Source organism: Poecilia latipinna, unplaced genomic scaffold (genome assembly GCF_001443285.1).
Source record: "Poecilia latipinna isolate Pla-1442-1.1 unplaced genomic scaffold, P_latipinna-1.0 Scaffold350, whole genome shotgun sequence".
Taxonomy (NCBI): Eukaryota; Metazoa; Chordata; class Actinopteri; order Cyprinodontiformes; family Poeciliidae; genus Poecilia; species Poecilia latipinna.
In genome coordinates this window covers 1-24,560 of record NW_015112966.1, presented here as the reverse complement: position 1 = coordinate 24,560, position 24,560 = coordinate 1, and the positions used below count along the sequence as shown (strand labels likewise).

General features: G+C 40.3%; 2 protein-coding genes across 6 annotated transcripts in view; both read right to left on the bottom strand.

Moving 5' to 3' along the window:
- Positions 1-16,742, bottom strand: part of wizb (WIZ zinc finger b) — a 30,741-nt gene extending 13,999 nt beyond the window's left edge. Inside the window, exons 1-8 of one of the 5 annotated variants that reach the window (XM_015035864.1) lie at positions 16,070-16,742; positions 15,414-15,591; positions 15,148-15,334; positions 14,477-14,552; positions 10,418-10,566; positions 8,906-10,342; positions 7,380-7,820; positions 3,562-3,966 (exon numbers count right to left, since the gene is read on the bottom strand). In XM_015035864.1, coding sequence (XP_014891350.1) covers positions 3,562-3,966; positions 7,380-7,820; positions 8,906-10,342; positions 10,418-10,566; positions 14,477-14,552; positions 15,148-15,334; positions 15,414-15,521 — 2,803 coding nt within the window. In that variant the 5' untranslated portion in view covers positions 15,522-15,591; positions 16,070-16,742. The remainder of the gene's footprint in view (positions 1-3,561; positions 3,967-7,379; positions 7,821-8,905; positions 10,343-10,417; positions 10,567-14,476; positions 14,553-15,147; positions 15,335-15,413; positions 15,592-16,069) is intronic. The other 4 variants (XM_015035861.1, XM_015035862.1, XM_015035863.1 and 1 more) reach the window with 4 other exon arrangements.
- A 2,196-nt stretch (positions 16,743-18,938) lies between these two features.
- On the bottom strand, positions 18,939-23,988 carry pglyrp6 (peptidoglycan recognition protein 6). Its single transcript, XM_015035860.1, has 5 exons — positions 23,287-23,988; positions 20,932-21,747; positions 20,620-20,830; positions 20,248-20,542; positions 18,939-19,020 (listed from the first exon to the last, which is right to left on the bottom strand). Exons 1-5 carry the CDS (start codon positions 23,351-23,353, stop codon positions 18,997-18,999), a joined length of 1,413 nt encoding a protein of 470 aa, XP_014891346.1. The 5' UTR covers positions 23,354-23,988; the 3' UTR covers positions 18,939-18,996.
- Between the last annotated feature and the right edge of the window lie 572 nt (positions 23,989-24,560).

The window sequence follows — 24,560 nt, the reverse complement described above, 5'->3', positions numbered from 1 at the left end:
TCAACCCTTCACTGCAGTCATGAGACATTGAGTTTATGATCATGATATCATTTACAAACAGAGTTGTGCTTTTGCTCAGTGACTATAGTGGGATTTTTCACTAAAACTTCCCCTAATTAAACACATGACAGATTCCAACACATCAGTGACATGTTATAGATGACAATTAACATGTGAGGAGCTTGTTTTGAATAAATTAACATCCAACTTAGGAAAATACAGCTGATTCGCAATAAATGAGGATTGATAGATACACAGATGGATAGGTAGACAGGCTTTCTTACGGTGACCCCTTTTACTCATAAACACTTTTTTTAACCACACTTTTTCCTTCCACTGAACTTTCCCCCAATATAATACTGATGATAAAAATCAACCAAGTCCTGTTATTTGGCAATTATCTAGTGTGACTTAACACTCACTAGCAGTCTGCTGGACAACTGCTACAACTTTATAATTTTCTGTTAAACTCGATTTTGATCATGAAAATCAACAAAAATATATCTGTGTGTAATGACTGTTTATTATAAAGGAATTCACTTTATAAATGAAAACAATAAATTAAATTTGCTTTTCAATATTTTAATTTCTTAAGACACCACTGTATAAAAAATGTTAACTCAAAGTGAGCTCCCTGCCTGCAATACTTCAGTCCTTACAGTAAAACATTATAACCTTTTCTACTGGAATGCACGAAAACAGAAATGATTGGAGAGATGAATCCCTGTCAAAAAGGTCATAATTGCACTAGAGCATGAAGCAAATATGGCAGACTCGTTTCTCCGCAGTCAGGCATTCCTGGGACAAAAGTGCCATTTTCTGCGACAAATCGGTAAATCAAAAGAGACGCGGAGACAGACAATGCTTTTTGTCTGGTGGGCGGCTCTGCGCCTGTCAGTTTATCGCCTGACTGTAAAAGAGCGGCGATGTGACACCTCTGAGCGCTGCGTTATGCCATTATTTTTACATAAACACCATGCGAAATACTATTAGTTTAAAAAAAAATTGAGTGTGTGTGTTTGGAGTAAATGCTAACTAGACTTTGTCTCCGTTAAGGTAGAGAAACAGTGGGCGAGTCCGACACTTGCAGGTAAAAAAGTGACACTTTCATTACAGTTATCCGGATAAGTTGTGGTAAGATTATCTGTTAGCTCTCACTTTTAGTCCGTTAAAGTTACAGTGCTGCCTAGATAATGTCTCATACAGTTTGTTTTAAAATAAAGCCATACTTGAAAGCACAGCGTGTCCTCCTATCAAAAATCAAAGCACAGTAAAATGGCGAGGATTGGGCAACTGTAGGTAATTTTACATATCCCGCAGCGTTAAAAAAAATACAATGGACGTCATTCGAGCCGTGTAAAAATAAATACCTCAGTCATTAAGTACACACAAACTATGCCAACAAATTCACAACTGAAAAATGTGTCCCAATTTGTGTCGGAAAACAGGACCAACTCTCCCCCCGTCCCCGAAACAATAACAATGACCCGCTTTATGAGCTCCTGACATGCATGTCATGGGCTACCTGCGATTCTCTGCGCGACATGAGCTCTCTTTTCCATGGTCTTTTAGAAGAAAAACGGGTTTTTTTTAATAATCTTTTTAATGGCTGTTGTCTGAATACAATGTGACTGGAGATGCGGCGCGAGACGTGCCGCGCGACGCCGCCACCGTTGTGTGATCCAAAGGGCACGCGCTGCGCAGGAATCAGGGCGCGCGGTACTCACCGGTCCGCAGTGCATCGGACTCCCGGCGGCAGAGAGCAGACAGCTTTTCCGCTATTGTTTGGGTCTGCGGGGAGGTGGAAGCAGCCATTTTGCCCCCATATGCACCGCGAAGCTAAGGCGTGACCAATCGAGAGGAGGCGGAGGTGGGGATAAATGCAGCGAGTGCCACATCAACTATGGGCATCAGGGGACACTCTCCCTTACACACACACATACACACACACACACACACAGTATCTTACCAGGGATATTTTCTCACCATGCTGATTCAGACACTTCAGACACTGCACTACTGTCACTCATCTTGCACTGTTTTTCTTAGTATTAGCAGCAAAAAGGAAGACAATGTTCCGGTGCCTTATGAGCTTGTATCTTCATGGCATTATTACAGGGTAACAAGTTCAAACTCCAGTCACTATCTGCCTCCAGATAACAACAGTGAAATCCATCAGAAGCACACAAAATGACCACAAAATAAACAACCAATGGAATGTTTAACACAGTTCTGCTTTCAGAAATCCACCCTTTTTGGGAGATTTGATGCACTTCATTTAAACAGTGGTTTCTGGCTTTTAAACACAATCTGCACATATTCTGCAGCCTGCAGTTGTGTCAATTCCAGAAACTTAATGATTTGTCCATCCCAAGACCAGTTCTGATGTATTTATCCTGTTGAAACACCCAATTGTGTTCACGTTTTAACCATTTAGCTGTTGAATTAAGTATATGATGATGAATTTGGAAGTATATTCTATCGACCTTCTGCATTGTGGAAAGCAACAGTTTCACAGCATGCTTCTCACCCCACCATGCTTGATGGCCAGTACAATTTTCTTAGATTTGAAATGCTCATTCTAACTCCTAGAACCAAAACTTCTTTTTGGCTTCATGACAAAAGGCTCAATATTTCCTTTGGCTTAAAATTAAACACATTGTGTCTAGAAAGTATTTGGCATATCAAGGTGTCTATCTGAAAAATTCAATCAAGTTTATGTGTATCCATTTTTAAGCAGGTGCTTCCTTTCTTCTTGGTCTGAACCCAGTCAGTCCACAGCAATGCAAAAACATGCTTCTCTACATGTGTTTCTACTACAAAACTGTCAATATTCAGCTTATGTCGGAAAAATACAATTTCGCCATTGCAGTATTTCCATTATATAAGAAACACAGTTAAAATCACACGTGAATAAGTTTGTTCACATAAGTGACTGATAAACATCCCACGCTATCATCCTCCAACTGCTTTCTGTCGTGTTCTTCTTCATGGTTTGGGCCAGTCGCAACATCTGGTTGTTGATTATGTGACTCATGTGATGTGAAAAAAAAGTATTCCCAATGCAGTTTTGGGAAATAAACCAATTTTCATAGGGCCAAAAAACCCACCTCATCCTAACGTCAAAACTTTTTACAGAAAAGCAAGAGTTTTTTTTTTTTTTTTAATGGGCATGTTTCCATTAGGCAAATTTATCTTTGAAATGTCAAATTGTGCAATTATATGGTCAGTGCAAATGCAGCTACTGTGGACAGGGACACAGTTCATGGGACACTTTGAATAGCTAAACCAATGTCCTATCTAGGTGAGATAGTTGGTTGAAACTTGGATAATATTGTTTGCTCTAAAAGAACAATGATTCCAAACATACACCAAAACCAGATTAGGAAAGGACAAAACAGGCTTCTAGAAAGGTTTTCCCTAATACCGGATCTCAACCTGATTGAAAACCCATGTCCAAGGAAACCAGCCAATCTAAATAAGATCCACCAATTTCGCAAGAAGAGACGCCCAGCGCCCAGTCAGAATTATACCAGAGTGTATTTAACAATAAAAACTCACCTTCACAGTCCTTCACTCCTTCCCCCTTCTTCCTGCGTGGACGATATCCTGGAGACAGGGCAACAGAGTCGGAGGGATGGAGGGTCTTTTCACACGTCTCCCCTTCAAGCTTTACCTTAATAATTCCTCCATCTTTTGAGTCTCCCTCATCGCAATCCTCTTCCTCATCTTCCTCTGAGGAGCTCCCAAGACTGCGTGGGGGATCCGTAGGAATCACCAGATCTGGCCTGCTGGAGAACAACTCCCTCAGAATGTGGATAGGTGAGATGGTAACGTCCCAGTTAGTAATCCCAAAGTCACGGAGATGAGCCCGGGCATGACTGGACAGGCCAGCCCGTGTGTCGAAGCCAGCGCTGCAGAACTCGCAGTGCATCAAGCTGAATGTGTCTGGGTCAAAGTTGGCAACTGAGGACAGAGGAGGAGGGAATGCAAGTGGAGGTTTAGGGACTCAGGCAACTTTTACCACTTGTTCCCTAAATCTTAGTGTATAGATGCAGAAAGACGTTAAAATATGTATGTACGATAGGGAACATTTCAGCTGTAGAATAAAAAACGCCTCTACACCACCTCAAAAGAAACAGAAAATGTCCTTCCCAAGTCAGGTTGTAGCTCCATCTCTTTAGTCCTGTCATGAATTTGTTATATTCAATAAGAAATACTATTGACCTGATTCAACTGGAAATGCGTCAAAAGGGATTCAGCCTAACATCACTAACAGAGAACTCTGTATTGGTGGGGTGTATTCTTTTATTTAAGGAGCTTTCAATACCACAGAACTGAGGGGTGTAACAGTACATGTGTTCACATCAAAATTACTTAGTAGTACAGCCTTTTTGGGTCACGCACAATCATAACAGCGCATGTTTTAAACTTATACACAGACAGAGTGCGGAACCAAAGAGAGGAATCCTAAGTTTCCCAATGTAACTGTAAAGTCCAGCCCCAAAACAAAGCAAGAAGGACTCCCAGATCTCTAAAGTCTGTTATTTAGGAACGTTTTGGTTCCTTGTTTAGCTACATTGACAGTGGAGAAAGGAAGGCGGACCAAACCAAAACTTTATCCCAAGTCTTTTCAAAATCCCTAAGATACGTAGCTAGCTCTACGCTAAATCTAATTACTCACCTGAAATGACATCAACCCAAATGTAAACATCACGGGTATGAAGAAAAATAGGCCAATGTCCAAACCCAGCTGCCTGTTGTCCAGTCGGCTCCAAATACCTTTATGAAGATGTATGCCGGTACTGTCAAGAGGAGTTCCTCAGACAAGAGAGGTTTTTGCAAACAAGATGCATGTATGATTCAAGCACATCTGGTACACTAGCAAAACAAGTCCAAAGTAAATTCAACCATCTTTTTACGACCTTATTCAAAGGTCCATAAAGCAAGAACACTGACCTTGTTCATCCCATGGTACCTCCGGCGTAAACTGGGTCTTCCCTGCTTTCTCATCCCAATAAGGCATGCCCCAAAAACCTCCAGAGGGAGGCACCCAGGCATCTTCCAGATCAGATGCCTCAACTACCTCAGCTGGATCTTATCAATTCTGTGGAGCGGCTGCTCTACTCCAAGCCACCTCCGGGTAACACAGCTCTGCACCCTATCTCGAAGGGTGAGCCCAGCCACCCTATGGAGAAAGCTAATTCCAAAGATTTCTAAGACGCAAAGGCACTTGAACTGATCTGTTTGAGGCAAAGATTGACCCCCAGTCCAGAGGGTTTTTCTGTTTGAGAATTATAAACCACAGACTTAGAGGAACACTGTTCTATAATCCATCCAACCCATCCCTGCTTTTACCCATGCTTTCTTCATTTACTGACAAAACTCAAGTGCAAGAACATCCTGCTGAAACTTAATAATTATTTTAAAAAATAACACTCATTGTTCACTGTTGGGGAAAAACTACTCATTGTTTTTGTTTTTCTCAAATAAAACATACTGAAAGGTTCTTGATCCATGACTTTACAATCAAGACATGAACTGAACCACATTTTTTATGTACTGTTACACCCCTTCTAAAAATACTATCTCAAGGGTTTAATTAGTTGCGAGACTTAATAATGAAAATTAACAGACATAAATGCTTAAGATACATCACAATTATATGTAATGCATGTGTTTCACTTGCCTGTTTAAAATACTTAAGTAATTAACTTTTCAATGATGTTCTAAGCTACTGAGATGCATCTGTAATCCATTTTTATCAGGTTGCAATGATATTCTGCTCCAGTCAGATGATTCTGGTATTCCAGCTTGCAAAAGGAATGCAGTCAGAGTGATGTGACTGCATTTGGGTGCAAAGTTTCAGATTTAATTAAAAGCGGGTATATTCACATTTACAGCATCTCTACTTGCATGCAAACAGTCAATTAGACTACAAGACAAACTGACAGTCTTACTTGCAGCTCAGACTCAAATTCACATCAACACACAATGATAATTCCTGTAACCTTGCCTGTCACTACAAACAAACTACCATGGCAAACAACGCAGTGCCCAACCTAAAACGATGAGTTGGCCAAATGTGTTGCTCTTTTTAAGAGGTATGTCAGCAAAAAGAATGTCATGTAAATGTCACGTGAGATGCATCAGCTAAAAGAATGAGGACACATGTGGCCCTGATTAGTTCTCAGAGCTGCTATTGTGTTACCACAATTATATACTTCGTGCAAGAGCCTGTAATCTGGTAATGACATTTATGACATAATTTTGTATTTAACTGCTTCATTACAGTTGAGGCAAAAAAAAATCCTACAAATGGGAATTGTAATGCAGCTACTGTATAATTTTTTCCAGGTTCAAACGATCATACAGTAAACAAATTCTTTCAAAAACAAGAATTCAGTGCACACATTTATGTGGATTTTTTTAAACTCATATCTGGTGCAAATTAAGCATGCATGCTGTGAAAACTTATTAGCACCCTTACAGATTTCTTTTGTCTTTAATTTGTTTTGACACTTAGCATTTCTGGTCATAAAAAAATTACCTTAGATGTAACATGATTTAATTTATTAAGAGCAAACAAAAATGTAATCCCTTCAGGACGACTTGCCATAACCGATAGACACATTAGTTTTGCTCTTTAATGGAAAATCCTGCAGGAGAATGTCTGCCATCAGTCACCTCAAGCTCAAGTGCATTTGGGTTGTGCAGCAGAACAAGGGTCCAAAGCATACCAGCAAGTCCTACTCTGAACGGGTAAAGTCTTTAAGCAGGCTGTTCAAACTAAAAAAAAACCCAAAATTGGCAGAATAAACCCAAATCTGCAAAAAGTAGGCTTAACTCCATCACAGTTACAGTAAAAAACAAGATGCAGCCTTTATTGCAAACGCTGGATAGCATTTGTTGCCACTAAGGCTGAGGGGACAATGCCTTGTTTCCACTAAGCAGGACAGGTCGGAGCTTTCCACTGCCTTTTGGACCTTGGATTGGCAGGCTAAGCCCAAATATCTAACAAATGACTAACATAGTAGTGCGACAACAAACATGACACGCTACTATGTGTCATCCTTGTCACAAGCTGTGATGCTTTTCTGTCCCCTAATCAATGAACTATGTTGTATGACATCAGTAGTGCTGTCTTAACTGTAGTTCATTTTTACAATGGAAATGGACAAAATAGCAAACGGAGCCTCAGGGGAAACGAGGAATTAGTTTCAACTCTTGTTTTTAAAATTCAGTGATGTTTTACATCATGCTTATATATGATGTAATGACATGGTCCAGACTTCTGGTTCTTATACAGAAATTCTTTGTGGGAAAACCCCTAAAAGACGATGAACACATGCCAGAACGACATACAATGAACCACTGACCTTTCTTCTTCTTCTTCTGATACGAGAACTTCTTCTCAATGGCGTTGACTTCCTCGGGGGAGATGAAGTGTCGCACATTGTAGCTGACGCCCACTCGCTTCAGGTGGCCTCTCACGTGATTAGCAAGACCGATTCCGTTATGGAATCGATCGGGACAGTAGGGGCACTTCCTCTCCACGCTCCTCAGCGCCTCAGAGTCCTCGTCAATCTCGTCTGCGTCTTTCTCGAAAACGCCCTCTGACAGGAAACACCGCATGTGCTCCTCGTCAGTGTCATCGTCGTCATCATCGCTGTCAGTTTGCGCCTGGGTTACTGTGACCCTGCTGCTTCTCCTCAAAAAGAAAACCTTTCTGTCTTTCGGCACCTCCTGTTTGTCTTGGTCCTTTGCACTCTTCTTGGCAGGTGTTGATAAGGTTGCCTCGTGTTGCGGTGATGACTCCTCTGTCAAGAAGAAAAAGCACGATGGCATGAGATTAAGAGGCGTCAAATTCAACAATGTAAGAAATGACTTAGTGTTGCTAATAGATGGGCTTTGACTAAGAGCTCCAGCAGACATTCTTTAAGAAGCTCTTACTACATATTGGTGAATGAATGCAAAAGAAGTGGAAGAATAAAAAGTTTTCAGATTTCTGTAGCTCTGCTTTGCTTTGTCACCAGCAGCCAAGGAAAAAATCTGACCTTTAGCAGTTAAATGCTACATTGTGTTGCCAGTTGATTGACAGCAGTTTGTCGTTAGCAAGACAGTGGAGAGGAGGAGTTTGAGCTTTGGAGAAGTTAAATGTAAAACTGGTAGCTTGGTAGCTTGTCCTGTTGGCAGAGTTGAGGAGTAATTGGCCTGAAGTTCAGCATTTTTGAAACATATAGAATTTGAAGTCTTTTTTCCTTATTTTCTCTTTTAGAGATATATATAATTATAGTGCTAAAACAAAGTACAGAGTTTGGATTGGACTGCCATCAAATGGGCCAGAATTATTCATACCTCTTAAATATGAATAACTATGGGCCAAATAAGGTTTTGTCAACCAAGGAGTCCCTTACTGTTTGCCTGTCAACTTTCAAAGTCAACTTTGAAAAGAAAATAATTTAACAACTTTTGTTTCCATTTAATTTAAAAAATGGCATTAAATATTATTTTGACCTTTCTAAATATTAAATGGAAAAATATTTATTGGCAGTTTAGCAGCACCTTCCTATAATTGCTGAGGTTTTTGGATGTTTCCAATGGAATGCCAAGGATTTATCTATGGCAATGAGCTATTTTAGGTTGGAAGGCCTAATATCACCCTAATATCTAGTTTCATTCACAGATTCATCATATTCCAGTCTGGACTCTGACTAGGCCACTTCAAAATGTTTATTTTACTTTCACTCAGAAGAAACATGTTGGTAAAACTGGAAGATTGCCTATAGCCTAAATCTGCTAGGGGTATGGATATTTCTGAACTTCCCTGTATAATGTTGGTGAATATAACTGCTGGAAAGTCTAGCATCCAGACTAAAGTAACTGTTATAAGCTACAGCCTCACCAGTGTTGTGCAGCTTCCTTCCCACAGGTGAGCTTGCCTCTCGCAGGGATGGCTTAGGTTCGTCGCTGAGATCACATTTCTGCTCTTCCCCTTCACTCCCAGGCAGTGTGACATCATCTGCCTCAGGATCAAACTTGGACCGATCAATGCAAGGCTTCCCTGCTGTCCTGAATCTCCTGTCGGCAACGCGGTCCGATGTCGTACTGTCCTCGGAGGCAGTGATGTCCTCCTGGTTTGTAACGGGAGCAGCGTTGGGCGGAGATCCGCACTCAGAGAGGTAGCAGCGATCTAAGGCTAGGTTTAATATTTGTGCATTAGACGTTAAAGACTGGCTGGCCTCATTGTCCTGCTTGGTTGACATCTTCCCACGTTCTCTCAGTACTTTCTGACTGGGGTGCGGGTGGAGGATCTGCTTCTTTCTCTTGTGAATCTTGGAGTGATTAGCCAGAGCCTGGGACGTTCTTGTGCTAAAGTTGCACTCGGTGCAGACAAAGCGACGGCGGTGGGCCGCTGCTGGGCTTCGGACTGAACTCGAACTCGGGGCCACAGAGTCCACGTCGATGACGGCAGGGTCCGAGTCCTGAACTGAAAATGAAGCCGTGGACACAGGAGGAGATTTCCCCATATCTCCGTCTGACATTTCGCCTGTATATTGTGCAACAGTTGGGTCAGCGGACCCATGCCTCACTGCAATGCTCTCCAGTGCGTCAGATTCCTTTGCCTTTTCGTTTTCGTTCAGTTTCTCAATCTCCTCCAGGATCTTGAGACGGGACTCCTGGTGCCTTCTTTGGTGGTCGGCCAGCGCCGGGCGGCTTGGCAAGTTCCATCCGCACTCAGCGCATCGCAAGCGGCTGCCCTTGCCTGAACGCCTGCCTCCGCCGGGGGAGATCTGGCAGTGCTCGGTCATGTGCTCCTGCAGGTGAACCTGCTTTTTGAAGTAAATGCTACACTCCACACAGGTGAAAATTTTGTTACCCGCGTCCAATCCGCTTTCCTCCGCCTTTACTTCTTTCCCGTCATCGTCTCTGAACTTTGTCTCGCCGTCGTCAAAACTGACGTCCTCAAATTCGTAGACCTCTGCCGCTCGACTGAGCGCCACAGTCTCGTCAGTTTTAGATGTTTGAGGGCTCAGTCTTTTCGACTTGTGGGTTTCGGGTGATCCAATCCCAGAAAAGGGTCTGAGCAGCGCCCTCTTTCTTCTGCACCGCTGAATGAAAGTGCAGTGAGCCCATGGAGCAGGAGGTGGACTCTCTGGGTCGGAATCTCCAGGGAAGGTGTAAACATCTCTCTCAAGCTCTCTGGCTTCATTTCCCCTGGGCTTTGTCTCTCCCTCGCCGCTGTCAGCCTCCTCCTCCTTCGGGGAGGCTTGCTTTGGTTTTATTTTGGATAGAAATGGCTCAGGAACCTCAGATACGCTCCAGACTCTGTTATCTGCTGCTGGGAAGAAAGCACGGTAATTCAGATTGATGAATAGAGAAGTATCAGATTCGCTTTCTACTTTATGGTACTCACATTCTGTTTGGCCAAGTCGACTTGTATTTGGCTCCTCTTTGTTTGTGCTCTCATTGTTGTCACTACCCCCCTCTGCAGGGGTGGATGTGTCAGTCATACTACTGAAGGAATGCAGTTTCTCAAATTCCTGGTCATCCTCACCATCAAGCCTATTGGAAAGGGAAAAAATGACACAGCTTTTGAGAAGACGGAAACTGTGACTAGGCTCTCTCTTTCATTTCTTCCTAAGGGCCACAGCTACCAACGGGAATACTATAGTCATGAATTTAATGCTGCCCACCTAACTTCAACAGTTTGATGTAATGACATAGTGTATTAAAATTAGTGCTGTCAATCGATTAATTTTTTTTTAATAACACTCATTGTGATTAATTCCTTTCTTGTAGGCTTGAAGTATAAATATGCTCTCGGTTGTGGTCGATCCACTCTGAGACACAGAGGCTTTTAGATCAAAATAAGTAGTTGGATTAATCTGCATTATGTAATAGTAACACACTAAAATGTTCAGATGAATCGCACGTGTTATGTGTGAACGTTGACAGCCCTAAATAAAATCCAACATCCAAATCAAATAAAGCACCTTTTCCTTTATTTGGAGGAAAAAGATCAAATATAAAGTTGAGTAGAAGTCTAAAATTTATGAGGTCTCCTTCTCTGGAGTTGAAAGAAAGTAATTTTACGGCTTAATTTTCAGTTGTAATACCCGCTGCTTTCTAGGGGTTGAAAAATTTGTAGGAATAAAGGAGAGGAATGAAGAAGGAACGTGGGCACATCTGAGTCCAACACCAGAGATAGAACAATGAAAGATGCTTTACTTTGGGTCAGAGGATTTTGCTCATTTTCAGCGAGCTGACATGCATTCATACTCTCTGTCCCCTCTGAATCTCTAGTGACTTGAGGGATTTTGGTTTTCTGTTTCAACAGTGGTTCTGTCCCAGGGCCCAGGTTGTTTGAATGTCTCATGACCCTTTTCAGCTCTACTAGACTCTACACACTTCAAGTGCTTTTACTTTAGAATTGAGTAACAGCTCCAGTGGGTGGAGACGTCATAGGAGGGCGACCACAACACGATCTGCATGCAACAATATAGGACATGGAAGAAATGTTGCACATTCTGCTCAGCCAGTGGCTATTTTTAGTCTCATGCCAATGTAAACAAATACCAATGTCACAACCAAAAACATTTTTCCCAACAGATTCTTGACCCGGTGATCAGTCCTGGTTCCAACTTGTTGAATAAATGTTCTTGCGGTTCTGATCTTTTGTGCCTGAGCCTCAGTCAGACCTAAGCTATTCTCAGGCAGCCGTAGCTTTCTGAAGAGGAGACGTCACAAGGACTGATCAGCCAATCAGAGAAGAAATTATGGAAACGTGTGGCGCCGTCACACTACACAGCCAAACAGAAAATTAGAATCTATTATTATATTATACTCGTCTACAAAATATCTCACTGCCTAAAGCAGTACACATTTAATACTATTCTTCATTGAAAGTTAGGCGAGGTAATTAAAACATACATATCTCGAAGATTCTATGATGCAGCCTGCAAGGAAAATGGAGTCATTTTAACCAGATCAAGAGTCAAGTTGAAATCCCAGAATATCGAAAGGAGTTTTTAAAGGCTTTGGTGAAAGTATTTAAATGTGTCTGAATAGTCAGATAGTCAGTTTGTGTGAACTACACTATGACCATTCATAGTGTAGTTACTAGTTAATAAAGTCACACTCTGTGACTATGCTAATGAAAATTCAGAGGTTTTTGATTGTCAATCAAACTCAGCATCTCTGATCTCAGATACAAGCAGATGGCAGTGAAAGTAAAGTGAAATCTTTCATCCTCAACGTTTTTGAAGATTCTTTGGTTACAGAAGAAACGGACACAAGTAGCGTTAGCAGCACAGAGACTAATGCTAAGTAAGGCAACTTAGCATTTCTCGGGATAGTTGTCGTCTTCAGAACAGTTTGGTCCAGATTGTAGGTCGAGTGTCTGTTTAAACTCGACAGCACTGCCAAAATAAAATGAGGTTTGAATAGTCAATAAAACAGATGAACTGAGAAACAATTTCCTGCCAACCTCCATAAAAACAGCCTGGGGGGGGGGAATAAAAAAGCTTGCATTTATATAGAGAGATCATCTTTACTTGTATGAAATCTTAATGAGATTCTGTTTCAGATTTTAATCATAAACCCATTATTTAGAAAAAAAAGTGTAAACCACGCTGAATGTATCAACATTTCTCTCAGAAAAAAATTTATTTTCACGAGAAAACTGTTACTGTGCCCAAGTAAATAATTCATGCAAATAAATCAATGCTGATTATGCCTCATTAATTTCAGTATTGGACGTTGAAATGACAAGAGGCATAAGTATCGAAAACAAAGACAATGAGTTGCAAAAAAGCGTAGACTAAAAATCGTCATAGGACTAAAAATCATCTAAAATCCGTCAGTATTAAAAATGCAATCCTGTCTGCTGCTTTAGTCCCAATTCATGGCCTACAGCAAATGTTTCTTATTACCAAGGTATTGCACAAGAAGGGGAAAAGCAAAGACTACACTCAAAACCTTTGCAACTCAACTGTTGCAACACGTACTGATGGCATTGGATGCAAGCCTGTTTCTAAACCTCTGAATGTTCCAGTGAGCATTGTTGAGGGCATAAAAAACAAATTTCACTATAAACCATCCAAGATTTGCTTTTCCTATTATTTCCTAATGAGGAGTCAAAAAGCTAATCAGAAGAATTGTCCAGAGGGTAAAGACTACTCACAAAGATTTTCAGTAAAGAACAGAATAAGCATTTATAGTTATTTTAATGTATAAAATAAGTAATTAAAACACAAGTCTAGTCCATTGAAAGTTTGCATTTGAAAGATTATACACCAGTCAGATGAGACAAAAATTTATTTCTTTGGATTCTTTAAAAAGGCAATGTGCCAAAAGAAACTAATAAAACAGCTTGAAACACTGGATGTGAATCCAAATTTAGATTTATGGGAATAATCAGTAAATGGAAAACATTACCACATTCACGCAGCAGTTACACTGAAGTTACCATTACCAAAAAAACAGAACTTTTCTAAATGTAATTCCACTTTATTACACGTAAAAATGTTTATATATCGATACTGATCCTTTAAATCTGAGTCGATATTAACAATCGATATTTATTTCCTTCTTATTGCTGATTGTTTCTGGAGGTGGGAGGGAAGTCAGTAGTATCGTTAATTTTTTTAAGGTGTTGAAAGGATAGTGAAATATATAAAATGTATATGATATCAATAAATATTGGTTATTGGCCATAACAGCAATATTAATATTGGATATTGATACTGGCACACATTTTCCAATCAGTGCAGGCCTAGTTAATACAACCAGTAATAATTTTATAATAAGATTCTAAAATGTTATTTTAGAATTTAAGCATTTACTGTGTGCTGCAGAACATGCTAGATATGTAGCTGGATCCCCTCTTAATGTAATTATTTCACCACGTATTCATAATTTTGCTTATTTCTAACACATCTAAACAACAGAAAATATTGACAACTAATGAATTTGCGTACAATCATTTCGACGGGCTTCCACTGGTAACGGACAGTCACACAAACAGGAAACACAACCCACAGCGGTATGGATGATTGTTCTGTTACAGTCGCGCCCCTCAGGCTAAGATAAATCACCAGCAGAAAAGACCAGCTCTGGTCATTTGGACATTTGCTGCATATTTTCCAAATCTGTTGCATTTCATTTGAACTCAAAAGTCACTTTGTTCATAAACTGTTTATTTTCAGTTCTCGTGATTTATATCTTGTTTATAATCTGTCACAGACTAAAAGTCGAGGCCACAGACAATACATTCCAGTTCACACATTCCATGAATTTAGACTTTGGACTTTATAACACTTCAGACAATTTCAGTTTAAATAATCATTACAGAAATCTGAAGTAAAGAGAAAACCGTGACTTCCCCTTTGGTTAAAGATTGCTAGATCTTACGTAACATTAGTAACCTTGTTTTACCTCCGATAGCTACGTGAACCCCCAGCCCCCTCCTCACCTGAGTCCGGCAGAAGGAGATCCTGGGCTGTGGGTGGCCAGACCGTGAGGGTTGGAAAAGTTCTGGAGCTCCTCCTCTGACAACATCACAGCAGAGAGAGCACACAACCACAGAAACATCACTTCATGGCTTAAAACAAAAAAAAAAAAAAAAAAAAAAATTTTTAAAACCACTGATTATACTCAGATTGCAACTTGAAATGCAACCTGAGTATAGGCTGCAAATAACATCTATTTCTAGTCAGGAATAGATGTTATTTCTGACTAGAAATAACATCTATGACAGTAAAAAGACAAAAACAATGAGTAGAGATGCACCAATCAGGCTTTTACCAGCCAATCCAGATATTTTTAAGACTTTTACAAGCAGATTTTTGGACATTTTGTTCTAATTAACCAAATATCCAGAAGAAATATGAAACATAAAAGAAACGGTTTGTTCATAGATATGATGTTTCAACAAACTACATATATAAACACATATGAAATGCATTAAGGTTTGAGGTTTAAACGTGACAAATAAATTTCCCAATTTCAGTTCCCTGCAGATTGATTGGTGCATTGCTAATGACAATCACCCTGATGTTTAAACTGTTTCTACAGTAGCTGTGTTGCAGTTTGGTGCTATTTTGTAGCTTCTGACACGTCTTATAATTGTTACAAATGTGTTACCATCTAGAGCTTCCTTCTCTGAGTCCGAGTCCCAGTTCAGAGAGGAAGGAAAGGCTGAGGACTTGAATCTCCTCTGTGCGTCCATCTGTGGGTCTGCGGCCGTCCGCTCTGGGTCGTCCTCTCCATCTAGCTCCCACGCGCAGTCGGCCGTCATCAAGCCGTCGCTCAGATTTGGAGAACATGAGGACTAGTTTGCAGAAACATGGATCAGTGACGGCCGTCTGATGTTGGAAACGACATCAACAACGCAGTGGTGCAGGTCTTACCTCTAAGCTGCAGCTGAGGAAGTTAGCGGCGGTAGGATTTTGTGCTGAACCGTAGGATAGGGGCCCATTGCTGGTCCCTGGGGTTAGGGGCTGCCCATCTGGCTCCATGGTCCCCCAGAGGACAGTATGGAGTCCCACCGGCAAACAGCCTCCCTACATTGTGCAACCTCTTCTGAGTCTGGAAGCACAAACTCAAACTTAACTTTTTGTTTGTTTGTTTTTCACTGCAAGAAACTTTTATGCTGCAGGAATGTGCATGCATTGATAAACAGAGCTGCAAATAAGCATAGGAACAATGAAATCTGCAGAATCTGCCTGGTCCTATTCCCCCAGCTCCAGTTTTTTCGTGCCGTCTGACCTATTTTTAACAATATGTCTGGTATTTAAGAATCAAATGGGGCGCCCAGATGGTTACATAAATAAGTGGCCTTTATATTCAGGCCCATGTCCTCCCCTTGCCTGCTGCCCCCTCTAGAAAAGCAGGGAAACGGATCGAGATGTCCCCTGAGTTTCGCCTCTGTCGCCTCCGAAGACGTGGCTCGTATCGATCCAGGCGGTCAGGTGATTGGGACAACAACACATCCGTGCAGACTTTATAAAAAAGAAAAAGAAGAGAAAAAGAAACTGCAGCTGTTTTCTTAAGAGCGACTACTCACTGAAATCGGCCTGGTTTGCGGGTCGCACAGCGAGGCTGACACCGTCTTAAGCACCGTCCGTCATAGTTTCTGGGCCGGGATCCGGAGCTTTACGAGCCGCGCCGATGCTCGCGGGAGGCTCCGACGTGCTCCGCGCGGACCAGCTCGCCCCCTGGTCTCTAGTTGCCGCTCGGGTTTTTCGATAGGATCCCTCCTCGGAGGTGCCAGGCGGAGGACTCCATGTTATTCAGCTCGCAGGCACGCCACGGCAGCGTGCGTAACGTCAGCGGGGAGGGCGACGGAAAGAGTTGGGAGAGGAAACCCACCAGAGGCGACTTTAATTAGTCAAACTTTTACAACTGTAGGTCTTTACACATATTATGTGCTTAGTTATGTTGCGTGCGTCTTTTTTTAAATGTCAGGACAAATATTTTCTTACTGGCGAAAAGCTATAAAGTTGGCAAACCGAGCGTCTAAAGTGATGTTTCTTATTAATGTGGATTTTTTTAGGTGACGTCAATTGTTAAAATTCTGTTCTTCCACATTATGTTGAACTTATAACATTTATCTCATACATTGTAATGTAAGTACTCACATATACACATTGTTGGACACATAATGTGTCCCTCGTTTGGCGAGAAAAGCGTCTGCTACGTCTGTTTTGTCGATAAATTTGTTTAAAATAAATACAGGCTGGAAATCAATCAACGTCTGATTATTAGTCGGTGCGTTGGCTCCCCCTACTGGCCGTCAAAGAGGCAGCTTTCCTTTAATACATGTAACTACAAGTAAAAGTCATGTTTTTGGGAGTTCGTAAACATTGGCGGTCCTTGCAGGAATAGCGTTCAGGGCGAAGGCCTCTTTCACACACACACACACACCAAACACACCACACACACACACACACACACGCACACACACACACACTTCACCTTTCTGCAATTAATAAAAAAACTAAAATATTTTATTTGAAGAATATAATGGAATAATACATGGATCAATATATGTATAATTCTGTTACATGATATAAATATGATATTATATATATATATGTTTACAATTCAAAATGCTTTTAATCATACAAGTTTGACATCATTATATCCAAAAACCTAATTTCAGTGCTATAATAAGACTTGTATCCTTACCTAATTTATATGCAGAGTTCAAGCCAATGTGTATAGATGTTGGCATTCCCACAGAGGACATAAAGCTGACACACTGTGGTGAGATTTGTGTCCATTTAACTTCAAATTTCTGCACTCGAGCATCTTCGGCTGTGCAGATTGGTGCAGTCTGAGCCAAAAAGTCAACGACATGAGCAGCAGAAGCGCTGACGGAAAAAGAAGTCTGTATGAAATACAAGATTTCAACCCGGAGTCTGCTGGGAACGTTTGCAACTGTTGGTATGATAGTGCAATCAGTGGAAGGCCGTACAAATGTTTCCAGTGCCAAAGGTTTGCCTAGGAAACAGACTGTCTCTTCTCTGCTGAAAAAAGCAGCAGAACGTTTTTCTGATGAAAACATCGTCAACGACCAGGGGGGCTTTGAGAGAAAGTGATCCGCTTAGAGGAGGCAGTAATTCATCTGTTATAGCAGGAGACGTGTTGGTGCAAGTCAAAGTACTTGTTAAGTGACGTTTGGAAATGAGTATATTAGCTTTACTGCCTCAGAAAATGCACAATCTGCAGGTTTTGATTCCATCGCTTCATATGCTTTGAAAAAATGGGATTTGGAAGGACTTTGAATTTGCATAAATAAAATAAGCTAATGAAGACTCATGTTTATTTTATTTACATGATAGAATAAAGTACTATTTACTCAATAAGCAATACTAATGAAAAGACTCATTTATCTTGATTTAACATGAATTAGATTATTAACATAATTTGAATTTAGTTTTAGTACAGGAAATGATCAAAGCTATCAAAAGACAACAACCAAACATGATTGGACGATAATAAGAGGTCTTTAGAGTCTTAACCAATAAAATGCCAACCAACTTAATTTGAAGCTGTAATATGTAACTTTTATAAAAGCAAAATATTTTTTTACATATTTGTTAAGGCTGTCATAATGTTGTGACAGTATGTTATGAGACAGATTGAAAAACATTGAGCTCTTCTGCCTTCTCCCAGTGCTAACTAGAAACAACCAGTCAGAGCCAGGAGGAGAGTCTTAGCGCTGTCAGTCATCCTCCCTGTGGCGCTGCCCATCCTCTCACTCCCCCTTTTCTCTCTGCTACACTGTAGCTAGCATAGCCCGTTGTCAAAGCTAAAGCTACTTACCATAGCCACTGATGACGTCAGATTAATGGTCTTCCTGTTGGTTGTTTCTTTGCCACTAGCACATTTAGCAACTGGCATATGAGATTGATTGACAACGCTAAGACTTGCCTCCTGGCTCTGATTGGTTGTTTTTGTTCGGGAGCAGTGCATTTCTTCAGATGGCAATAGTAGCTCAAGAGGAAATAAATTATTCATAGATTATCTGTTTCAAAACGTCCTGTCACGACATGTTGACAGTTTTAACACGTATGTAAAAACGTTTTTTTTTTTTGTTTTTTTTTATGAAAGTTACTTACTGCATCTTTAAGGAGATTGCAATTGACCGAGCAGTTTCTAGAACATTGTTTAGCCACTTCTGGCCCTGCAGGATGTGTGTTTCTGTCTAAAACTTTACTGGATAAAAAAAATTTGCAATTTAATATTTAAGCATTTCCTTAAAATACTCCATAATCTTCAAGGATTTCACTAAAAGGAGTTGTGTAAAAAAAAACCCATTCTTTATCCATTTCATAGAGTAGGCCTTGCCAAAGTGCTCGCACCCATTGAATATTTCATATTTTGATTCATTTTACATGTTAGACCAATACAAAGAATTACATGATTAATAGGAGCAGAAAAAATCTTTATTATATTTTTTTTTCTTCATTGTTCAGCTTTCCAGGCTCATGGTTTTTGTGTCTTGACTTTCTGTAAAGAAGAAATAAATATGTAAGAAAAATAAATGTAAACAGACCAAATCTTTTACTTTTAAGCAACCCTGTAAAAAACACTTTAATGAACATTGCATTTGCGAAGACTTTGTGACACAAATTGTGCAAATTTAAAGCAAATATGCAAGACCCAACTGTCTTAGACCATGGTGCAACTTCAAAACTGAGCAAACTGGAAAAAAATCCAAGTCCTCTTGAACAAATATTTTACAATGTCTCTCAGCATGGTGAGATTTTGGAAACTTCAGTGTCTACTGAGATGTTTAAGAGCTGCGGCATGAAACAGAAACGAAACATTGTGTCCCGGGAAATTATTTTCTTGAGACAACCTTGAACTTTTGAGTCGGCCCACTCTGGTGAAGATATATCCAAGACTTCTGCAACTAATATTTTAGGGCTTCAAGCCTTTGAAGTGATAGTTTTAATAAAATTCCGATGCACAAATAAAGTAAAAACCATCCCCGAAGAATCGATATCATTTACTAACTTTAAGTGTGAAGGAATAGAGTATAGAGTTGGTTTTACATACAGAAGAACAGTACATTCAGACAATAAACCAATAATGATAAATATTGCAATAGACATGTCATCAATAGCAATAGGTAATATATCTTGTATGATATTCAATAATTTCACTGATCGCCAATCCTGAACTGCACAGCATTCTGGGAGATGTAGGCAGAGGAAAGAGTTTAGCCAGTCAACCTCTCAAGGCCAGCTAAGCTAGGTCTGTGGCATGAGCTAACTCATTCATTGGTTACCTAGCAACAACTTGAGTAACTTGCAATTTAAAGTTTTGCCACCATGCCTCCTAACTGCGGAAAAATGAAAAAAAATCAACAGTGTGAAAACTGATGATGAAGCAGGAAAGATCACCAGACTTTGTAGTATTTCATAAATTTAAAAGAAAAACTAACCAATAATCACTGATATCAACTGATATGAAACTCATATATCATTACATGTTTATCATCCAGCCCTATGCCACATTATTCAGATTTTTATAACACTATAACTGCTAATTGATCAGCTCTATCTTATGTGGTTTCGGTTACTGACAACTAACCACTTTCAAGACTCATTTCTAATTTCGCTAAAAAAAACGCCACAACCATTATGTTTTCAGCTTCATTTCTTAGAGCTCAGAATTTTCTCCGTTTTACCGTTTCTAGAGACATTAGTATAATGGAGGATTCCTACGTACCCCAAAGTGTTCCCAGGTACTGATTTCTTTGTAGAAGGCATCTCCTGGACAGGTTGTGCTCACCACATCTCTGTGCCCTTGCAGGGTGTAGGAAGACACTAGCCCACCTCTGTTTACTGCACAGGATGCAAGCTGATCTCTCACCAGACTCATGGCATGCTGAGACGGCAGATTGGTTTGGTAGTCCCCAATAAAGGACACACCGTAGCCTTTAGAGTTCTGTCCGTAGGTGTGGGCTCCCTGGATGTCCCAGCCCCGGCCCTCGTAGATGTACCCGTCAGAGCCAGCAACAAAGCTTTAGAAGAATTTTATTGTAAGATTAGTTTGTACCTTTGGCATGCAGAAGTAATCTTATAATGCTGTGGACTTTACCTATATCCAATGTCATCCCAGCCTCTGTCTTCTTGGTGGAAGCGCTGCATGGCTCGCATGTCCGCAGAGCATTTCTCAAAGGTCAAGCAAGGCTCACTTGGTGTGTGGGTGTGATGAATGAACAAGAAGGGCAGAGGCAAGGAGAGGCTGGTGGGTGTTCCTCTGTACGGCTCAGCGCCCCACATACATCGAGAAATGATGGGTGGGCAATCTATGAAGACATAGAAGGCATTAAATGTTTATTTACAACATTCTTTTCTGTCCTTGAATTCTTTCAAATCTTTCAGTTCGTTGGTCTGATCTCATGCTTACCCATGTACATGTGAACAAACTCTTTTATTGCCATTTTCACCACAGCCCTCAGCTTCCTCTTAGTCTCCATTTTCATCTTTGGTTGTCCTGTTAGTCTTTGTTGCAGTTCCACGGTCATCATTGTCTTTCTCATCAGGCGAGGAGGGAAGACCAAAAGTTTGAAGTTCTCCCTGCGACGTTGACTGATGAGACGTGGGGCACTGTCCATTCCCTCCCTGTCCAGTTGGTGGCTATAGTACTGCTTCAACAGACTGCTGAGCTTGAGAAGACAACTGGAATTGGCTGAAATCTCCGTCCCCAATATCATGCCGTCCATTCTTCCATTGATCTGAGCTATGGTGAACAGATTTGGTTTGCTGGAGAGCGTGAAGACTTGAGGAGACGTTACGTTGTTCCAGCACCCATCAGGCCCGAGGTAATGTGTGCCTGAAGAATGACGTCTGAAAGAAACACCAAGATCTTTGGCGAGAGTGAGGTGGATGTGAGCTTGACGTTTAGTCTTGAGGATACCCGCTTCGATGCCCAACAGGAGCGGTGCGACGGTTACCGTGGTACCGTCTGGGGTCAGAACCACGCCTTCTTCTTTGAAGTCTTCCAGCACCCTGTGATGCACAGCCTTGCGAAAGTATTCTGAGAGGTTAGTAGGCATTTCAGAAGCAGCTTGAGCGTCTGGAAGGAAGTGTCGGATGAAGGCATCATTTAGGCCAGCTGCTCTGCGCAATCTCATCAACACAGTAGCTGGATCTGATCCAGGATCCTCATCTTCTATCTGCTTTACAGCCCTGATGAAGTCTTCCATGTGGTATGAAAAGGAGGCTGGAGACAGAAACATTTCTTTCACATATTGAAATAAGCATCTTTTGATGACCAATATTGAGGTAATGGTAAAGCTGAAACTGAAGTTCTCTAAAGACGGATACATTTAGCTAACAATGTCCCGGAGTAGCTTAACACCGGTGTGTGAAATGGCTACTTAGCTAATGTTAGCTTGTTGTTAAAGTCTTTTATCTCTTGTTCCAGAAACAGTTTTCTAATCATATTATCACTACAGCATATGCAATACAATTGGTCAAACTTTCCGATATAGTCTTTATGGGGGAAGGCAAATATTCTACTATTAGGACGAATTATTTTGACTGAAAAACACATTTTTTTAACATGTTTTTTAAGTTTTAACACTGGATACTGATAAAACTAAAAATAAATAAGTTAAATATCTATTCTGAGTTTTAAGATTGAATGTGGTATTCTTGACAAAAACTAAGATAAAGTATAATTTCCGGTAAAAATAGATGCTCTAAACGTGTTTTAAGTTTGAACACTGAATGCTAGATTTGGGCCAAAAAAAAAGGTGTCATTTTTGTCCGTTCAACAAAGTGCCCAAGGGTCCAAAGAATAAAGTGTCCACAGAACAATTAGTTTTTTTGGACAAAGTACTTTATTTGGGCAGGACACATTATTCTTTGGATAAAAGTGTAATTTTCTGGTCAATTATGGCTATTCTGGCTCTAAAAACTAAAGGTGATTTTTTTTATTTTTGAAATAAATAAATGTTTTCAATAGCTTTAAATTGAAATAGTGGCTGTGACTCTTTTTTTTTTTTTTTTTAAAAACCCTTGAAATCTTAACATTGACTGTTTCTGCCTAAAACCATTTTTTGTCAATGAAACTATAGAACTAATTTACAGTAAGTTTCTTTAAAGTTCCACTTTTGGGCTGTCCATAATGAAACGAAATCTGACAGAAATAATTTTTCTGGGGGTCAGCAAAATGTACTTCCTCTGAGGGAAATAAGACCATTAACAAAAATATAAATGTAAATCATTGTCTAAAACTTCACATAAAAAAAATAGAGTTGGAATCTGGTCAGTTGAGAATCCCAAGTCTTCAACAAAATGTTGAACATTTTATAATACTACTTATAAAAGTAAAGCTAAAAAAATACAAATATGTGTACAAGCAATTAACAATAGACTCAGAAAAATTATAATTCTGACTTTGTTCAGGTGAAGGCTGGAAAACAATATTGGTTATTCCCAGCATTAGATTAAATAGTAGTAAACTTTTAGTTTCCGAATCAAAATCTGGATGAATAATATCTAGTCCCTTAGACGCCTAACACAACGTTAGAGCATTATAATGTTCCCAAATCATGTTATTTTTAAGCAAAACTGACCTTGAGTTTTGCAAAAAATAATTTCCACTACCTCAACACAATCAAAATGAAGTTTTCCTTCATTATGGATCAAGAAATAACGAATGAGCCAGAGAATGATTTTTTTATCACAAAACACTGTGTGTAAAAATGAAAAAATAAAATAAAATAAAAAGTGAGAAGAAACAGACAATATTTACCTTCTGCATTCGTGCTGACCAGCAGAACCAGAAGAGCTAGGGTTAATTTCCACCAGCCTTTATCCATCTTGAGCTGTACACACTTTGAGGTCCAGGCTCCAAATGTGCACACCTTTGTTTCCCTCTCTTTTATAGATATTCCGCACGCGGAGTGTAGTTATGCAACAGCCGCGAGGGTACACTGCACTGTGTTTGCTTTTAATCAACCCGTGCCCAACTAGCAATACGGGAAACGGTCACCTGTGAAATGAGCCACGGGCATTGTTCTCAACTGAGCGGTGAGGAAAACACACAGTTGTGTCCTCGCAACGTCCAGCGTCTGTCACAACGGACACGGACATTGAGAAATGTGCCGTTTCTGTAATAAATCTCAGTCTGTGTCATTAACGTGGCCACGCCACTGTATAAATTAGGGCCGCTCCTCTCTGAGGCAATAATGTTCGCTCTGGTTAATAATAATCGTTGGGGTGGGGGGAAATGCAAAGGTTGCCTGCAAAACTGAGGAAGTTCCAAAATCATAAATCACGTGTTCCGGTGTTATGGCTGATTTTTAATGTGCGCACTAATCAGATGTTCACTCCGCAGCACTGGGAACAGAAAACCCAGAAGTTCCGCGTAGATTGTTAACGCACCAACTTGAGGAGGAGAAAGGGAAGTGTGACGTCGCCTGGTTGATATGTAAAGTCCGCTGCAGACAGACAGATAGACAGATGTCCGTTACCGTAACAACGTGAACATCACGACATGAACAAAGTGACTTTTATGAGAATGAGCTCAAAACATAAACATGTAGGGAAGTTTTATTGGTATTTTACGTGATAAACCAACACAAATTATTGTAAACTGGATTTAAAAAATATACAATTAAAAGAAATCCCCTTGCTAAGCTGTAAGAAGTTAGTCTGCTACGGACCATATACTGTACATTTTAAAAGAAAATGCTCTGATTAGCTGAGACAAAATTTGGCCTACATGTAAAGCATGGTGGTGGCAGCGTCATGCTTGGGAAAGAGTTCACCTTCCAGCAGGACAACAATCCTAAACATAATGCTAGCTAAATACAGCTACAATAGGATGGCTGCGATACAAGTGAGATGATAAAAGGGCTCAGTCAAAGTCCAGACATAAATCAAATATGCAAAGCTGGCAGAGAGGCCACAAATGGAAAAATGGGGTTGAATGGACATACATGCCACACCTTTCAGATTTTTGGGGGTTTGTTTTAATAAAAAAAATACTGTTTTACTTGAGTAATATATAAAAACAAAAAATTG

Coding starts and splice junctions, on each gene's coding strand:
- pglyrp6 (XM_015035860.1), bottom strand. CDS start 23,353: ATGGATAAAGGCTGGTGGAAATTAACCCTAGCTCTTCTGGTTCTGCTG. Junction 20,831..20,931: donor GTTTGTTCACATGTACATGG/GTAAGCATGAGA, acceptor ATGTCTTCATAG/ATTGCCCACCCATCATTTCT. Junction 20,543..20,619: donor TGGGATGACATTGGATATAG/GTAAAGTCCACA, acceptor ATTCTTCTAAAG/CTTTGTTGCTGGCTCTGACG.